Genomic DNA, 6,444 nt, shown 5'->3' with positions numbered 1-6,444 from the left:
CCTGTTTTAAAACCTTAAACTAAATGATGTGTCAAACGTAAATTCAAATCAACCAATCAGAGGACAGCAATTTTGTTTTTATTATCTTGATTTATCCTGCAGGTCTTGAAAGTGATGGAAAAAAATAAATAAAATCTAAATGGAGAACAAGAGAAGTCACTGAATGCTTCTAACATATTCATATTTTATTTTTTAATTCCCTCGCAAAATACAACTTAACTTAGGTCACAGATATTCAAACTTTATTTTATTTTTCAAACTATGTTAATTTTAGGACCTGCTGCTGAAATAAAGGCAAATCTACCAACAACCAGTCAATTATTGTATAAACGTTCAAATTAATGCCTGAAATTTTAGAGCGATACACGTTTTGGGAATTTTGAGGGCTCAGTCTCAATATATTTTTTAATGTTAAAATTTAGTTTATGATCAGAGTTGAATATTTTAACCCCAAAACCTCATTAAAATACCTGCAACATGCTTGAAGAAGATTTTCTCAGCTGAGTTTTATTTCACAGGTCAACAAAGTTGGATTTGAAACCGAAAAACTTTATTCAAATTATTTTACAAGCTCAAAACGTCTGACTTAAAGTCTGTAAACTCACTCGTGATGCGTGAACTCGTTGAGAGAGCCGAGTGTCGTCAGTCTCTGCTCCAGAGACACGATCCTCAAGGCCAGATAACAGGAAGACAAGATCAGGACGCACACTCTGTGAAACAAACAAACAAACAAACAAACAAACACGCACAAGGACGTTTAGGATCTGGAGGAGGTCCATCAAAAAAACTTTAAAAAAAGAGGAAATGTGTAAAATACTACAGTTCACACAAATAAAGAACCCTGCTGGCTCAATCAACAGAAGATATTTGGTTGAAAATGCCATTTTTTAAATAAATTAATGAATAAAAAAAACTTACAGGAACAAGTAAACAACCAGCAGAGTGTTGAGAGAAATTGGCTTTATGTTCCTGCTGTCGATCACGACCTCTGAGCCTGGACAAAAACAAAAAACAATTTTTAATCAGAGTCACATTTATTCACCTAAAACCGTTTAGTTGGTGACAGTCAACGCGTTGTATTAAACTGTTTATTTCTTTTTTTTTCTTTTTTTTTAGATGGCCTCCCTTCTCCCTTTACAGCCATCCTCTCCACACCATTATTATGAAATATTTATTCTAGTGACTATCTAGTGTAGTTTTTTTTTTGTTTGTTTGTTTTTAATAGGATAGAAAGAAAGAAAAGACAAAGTAAGAAATATACACAAATAGAGCACACGGCAAAACACCCGGCCGCTGTCTGTTCACCTGCAAAGAACATGACAAAACACAGCAACAAAATACATATGTATAAAGAACTTAAAATATTCATGGCTTTGCAGTAAGTTTCCATAAATATATATACCCATACCTACGCCTATATACAAACATACATACACATGAATATACATGAATATATATATCTATATATCTACATATAAAGCCTACATTAGCATCCCTGCTTCTATTTGTGTGTGGTTGTGAGCATGCATAAGTGTATAAGGCTTCTCTAATAGAACATTTAATAGTAACTGTGAAGCAGCAGAGACCCGACCCCCAAGACCAGAGGCAGATGAAAAAGGGGGGACCAGAGCCCAAGACCCCAGGAGGGACCCCGACCGCAGAGCCCCCAGAGCCACCCACACAGGACGAACCACTCACCCACCCCCCAGAATGGGCCACAGGGGAGAACCGGAAGATCCCCACCAGCGACCACATACAGTGACCCCCCGGGGCCAACAGCGACAAACTCATAGGCCTCCGTCGGAACCAGCCGCACCGATGTAGGTCCAGGAACGGGCACCGAGGCCCGGGCACCGAGGGCTCACACCACCCAGGCCAAGGCCCGACAGGGCCAGAGGACCCGAGCCCCACCAGGCAGACACCAGGCCGAGCCGACACAAGCCCAAGCGCCCAGCCCCCGACACCAAGGGCCCCAAGCGCGCCGGCAGGCAAGGGCACACCCCACCAGGGGGCCGCGCGATAGGGGCGCGATGCCAAGCACCCCCAGTTGTATCAAAGAGGGGGCAGTCCGAGTCTCGGCCTAACAAATACCCATTCATACACAGACACAATCACACTATCCCAACCTCAATCTCACATTCATTCACTCAAAGACATACAATAACGATACATTTCATTCTTATTCCCGATACGCACTCTATACCCCCCAGGTCCAAGACATGTACCCGCCCTCTACAGGGGGCAGCCCATGCCCAAACCCAGGAGGTAAACCCATTCATTCTCGAGCGGAGAAGAGCCAATATCCCAGACCCGGCCCAGGCCATGCCCAGCCGACAGGACACCCCCCCACCATGAAGAGGACACGCCACCGACCACCCCCACACACCGCCAACAACCAAGCACGCGCCCCCAGCCGACCGCCCGCCAGGCCCCGGCAGCCACCCCGGCCAGCGGGCCAACCATGGCACCCAAGAGCCAAGCTCAGGGGGTCCAAACAACCCCAGGGAGAGCACAGCGCCAGCACAGCGCCAGCACCGCCCACGGCAACCCCCAGACCCTGAACTCCCACATAGTCCTGGTCAACACCCGACGGCCTGCCCTTCTCCCGGACCCCACCCGGGAAAAAAACAAAAAACAATTTTTAATCAGAGTCACATTTATTCACCTAAAACCGTTTAGTTGGTGACAGTCAACGCGTTGTATTAAACTGTTTATTTCTAAAACACCAAGTCACAACAGAAGCCGTCTCAGGGCGCTGAACAAAAACATCCACGCACATTTAAAAAGCCAATTAGTAAAAGTTTTCTATCTGAGGAAGAAGCAGATTGTGTTGAATCTTCACTTCATCACAGTCTCCCATCCTGAGCAAGCACAAAGGAGACAGTGGAAAGAAAAAACTTCCTTTTAAACAGGAAGAAACCTCCAGCAGAACCAGGCTCAGGACGAGCGGCCGTCTGCTTCGACCGACTGGGTTGGAGAGGAACAGAAGTAAAGATGGCAGCAAACGAGGAATGAGGAAATGTGGTCAGTTTGTTCTCCAGCAGTTTAAGCCTATAGCATCCTAACTAAGGGATAGCTCAGGAAACCAAACCAACTCTCATTATATGATTTAGAATACAAGAAAGTCTTGAGCCCAGTCTTTGGACAATGTGTCAGCCTCACAGACACAAGAGAGGAGCCTGATAACTAAAAGATCTTCATCCCATTCTACTTTTGGAAACTCTAGGAACCACAAGTAAGCCCACAGTCTGAAAGCAAAGTGCTCCATTAGCAAAATATGGAACAACAAGATATGTAATATAAGATGGAGCTAGGTTGTTGAGGGCTTTGTAGGTTAGAAGTAAGAACTTGAATTCAGTTCTGGATTTGACAGGAAGCCAGTGGAGAGAAGCTAAAACTGGAGAGATATGATCTCTCCCAGTAACTCCAGTTAAGACTCTGGCAGCAGCGTTTTGGATTAACTGAAGACTTTTTAAAGTATTTGGACACCCAGATAAACCATTACAATAGTCCAGTCTAGATGTGACAAATACATGGACCAGTTTTTCTGCATCATTTTTAGACAAGATGTTTCTAATCTTAGTGATATTACGCAGGTGGAAGAAGGCGGTTCTACGTGTTGGTTAAAAGACATGTCCTGATCAAAAATAACACCAAGGTTTTTAACATTAGAGCTGGAGGCCAGTATATCTGCATGAAACTGACCGAACAGAAAACATTCTTTATTTTTGTTCATTCTAAGAAGCTGACGGTCTGAAACATCTCAAACAACAATAACCTTGGTCCCCACCAGGTGATGATAAAAAAAATCACCTGACTTTTTAAAATACAAAGCTAATCAATTTTTCCCACAAGTCTTCCTGATTAGATCAGATTAATTCACTCCCTCTGGTCGCTTTATCAAGTTGGCCACGCCCACTTTTAAAGAGACATTCTTGAATTTAAAGCCAAATTAATAAAGGAGGGCACAGCTGTTTCAGTGTTTGATTAGCTGGATGTTTTTCATGGTTTCAGCTCTGAGGTAACGGTTGGGCGGGGCAGCTTTATGGGTGAACTACTTGGTTAGGGTTAGGGATAAAAGTGACTTTTAGGATTTACAATAAGCATGTTTTTGTTTGGCTTAAACACCTCATGTTACTTGTACATATAACACCGTTTTTCTAGGGCAGAACTGAAATCCAACATGAAATAAACTGGGATTTGGAAAACTTTTAGTAACTCAATGTTTGTCTCATAACCCAGACAATAAAACCAGACAACTTTTGAACATTTTATCCAAGACTCAAGTGGTTTGACATTGAAAATCTTTGATTTCTCCTCCTCGTGTCCTCCTTGTTTAAAGAGGAACGTGTACCTGGGTGGTGGATGTGTGGTTTGCTGTCTGTGTTCTGCTGCTTCTTCATGCTGTGCTGCTCCGGAGGCGACGTGTTGTTTTGGTTCAGCGCATCCAAGAAAGGAGGAACTGGCAAGTCTGTGTTTTAAAAAAAGTAACAAAACTTGAGTTTAAGTGGAGTTTAATAAGTGTCCCATCTGTTTCTGTTGCCTGATGTTAAATGTTAAGTTGTACTAGCTTGCACCATGTGACATTAAAGCTTCTGTGTGTTTGACAACACACATATAGACAAATATAGATCTCAGGGATCCATACTTGGCCCCCTTCATTTTTCCCTTGTGAGGTTAACGCTTCTGTGTGTTGTTTGGACGATGATACCGGCTATCTTATCGTAGTCTGGAGCCTGGGAGTCGGAGCTGCTGCTCTCCTCCACCTCCTGCCTCCTCTGCCTCAAGGCTCCGTCCAGCTCACTGAAATCCCTCTGCAGAATCAGACACACAGCGCTCTTACTCGTTTCATCCTCATTATTTGCTTTGTGAGAAGTGGTTAACCTGTGTGGCAACAAGCTCAGAAAAGATAACTAGCGCTGTCACTAGTTATCCATCAAACTGCGATTTTACAGATGTTAAAGACTTTAATGCTTTGGTTGAACACCCAGGTTGTAAAGCATTTTGTGTTGTTTGTGTTCGTGGACTCACCAGAGGAAAGAGAGGCGATAGGGATGACCTTTGACCTCTGAAGCTGTTTTCAGCTGAGGAGGGGACGGGGCTGCTGCATGGACTCCTCTCCTGTGCACATTCATACACGACATACACAACAGAGGCTGCATGTCTCTGTGCTTCAATCGTTTCGCCTCACATCTTAGCTCGGATCGTTCGTACAAAGTTTAATAAAAGCAGCTTTAAGTTGGTTGAACGTCAAATCACAATCATTTCCAGCAACCTGACAGTTAGACTGTCTTTTTCCAACGAATGCATAAAATGGTACAAGCTGTGAGACCTCAGCAACAGAGGAGAATAATGAGGTGGGGAAATCTGTCGTACCTCCAGGTGAAGGCAGACTGACATCAGAAATTTGTAGGTGTTTTCTCTGGACAGGAAGGACACAAACACATACTGCGGCAACAACAGAAAGGTTCACTTCAAAATGCATTTTGGTTTTCATCAAACTCTGTCAGAGCGGTTCAGCTCTCACCCTGTCATTTGCAGTTGCGATCACCAGAGCGTTTGGCACCAAGATGGCTGTTTTGGTCTTCTTGACGTTCGTGACTGACACGACAGGGATGGCAATCTGGGACAGACAAACTTGTAAATGACCCAACTTCTTAACGTTTTTTACAGTTTGGAACAAGTCGAGTAGCACTGAGGAGAACTGAGCTGCTCCGTGCACAACTTGACATAACCCCCCCCCCCACAGATCTCTGCAGATTCAATAAACCATGTCTGTGTTTTGAGCACCTTGGTGTCTTTGCCAAAAACCTTGGAGTGGAAGCAGATCCAGTGATCGGAGACAAACATGCGTCCCTGATAGAGGATATCTTTCTGCAAAGCGCAGGTGTAACCTGACAAACAGGCAGATGACATCAGTTTACAGACGGTAACACGAGAACCCTTTATTCTTAAAGTAGAATATATGCATATTGTTCAGATTATTTTAAATTTAAACAAACATTTTCATGGTATCAAATGTTCAAATTATTTTTGAAGTAAAGCGAATCGAAATGGTGTGATGTTGAAGACCTACTCTGTCTGAGCTGCTCCTCTTTGCTGATCTCCTTAAATATTTTATGGTACTGACAGTTGGTCTTAGAAAGCTGAAACACAGAACACACACGTCACAGCACGAAGCCGACGGATGAGTTTATTTGTTGTAGAAAATATAACGAGAGTTTTGGAGGTTTCGACAAGCAGAGCCCTTCACAGGCCTGAAGGACGGAGTTAAATATCAAAATTAAGATGTTCAGTAAGATTTAAAGAGTTCAGCTCTGAAATCTGGAGATGATTGTTGGAAAACAATAAAATACAAAAATATTATTTGTCACTAGATTCACACTACCCATCTGTTCATCCATCCATCCATCCATCCATACTTCCACCCATCCATCCATCTGT

At 43.2% G+C, this 6,444-nt stretch overlaps 1 protein-coding gene across 1 annotated transcript in view; it reads right to left on the bottom strand.

Annotated features, from left to right (window-relative positions):
* Positions 1–601: 601 nt before the first annotated feature.
* The window catches only part of LOC119412963 (GRAM domain-containing protein 2B), a 16,142-nt gene continuing 10,299 nt past the window's right edge, over positions 602–6,444 (bottom strand). The window contains exons 2-10 of the mRNA XM_037679974.1: positions 6,077–6,146; positions 5,791–5,894; positions 5,528–5,623; positions 5,377–5,448; positions 5,032–5,121; positions 4,712–4,814; positions 4,355–4,471; positions 919–994; positions 602–710 (exon numbers count right to left, since the gene is read on the bottom strand). Coding sequence (XP_037535902.1) covers positions 602–710; positions 919–994; positions 4,355–4,471; positions 4,712–4,814; positions 5,032–5,121; positions 5,377–5,448; positions 5,528–5,623; positions 5,791–5,894; positions 6,077–6,146 — 837 coding nt within the window. The remainder of the gene's footprint in view (positions 711–918; positions 995–4,354; positions 4,472–4,711; positions 4,815–5,031; positions 5,122–5,376; positions 5,449–5,527; positions 5,624–5,790; positions 5,895–6,076; positions 6,147–6,444) is intronic.

Source organism: Nematolebias whitei, chromosome 8, assembly GCF_014905685.2.
Source record: "Nematolebias whitei isolate Nwh7 chromosome 8, NemWhi1, whole genome shotgun sequence".
NCBI classification, from domain to species: domain Eukaryota; kingdom Metazoa; phylum Chordata; class Actinopteri; order Cyprinodontiformes; family Rivulidae; genus Nematolebias; species Nematolebias whitei.
This window is presented reverse-complemented; position numbering and strand designations above follow the sequence as displayed.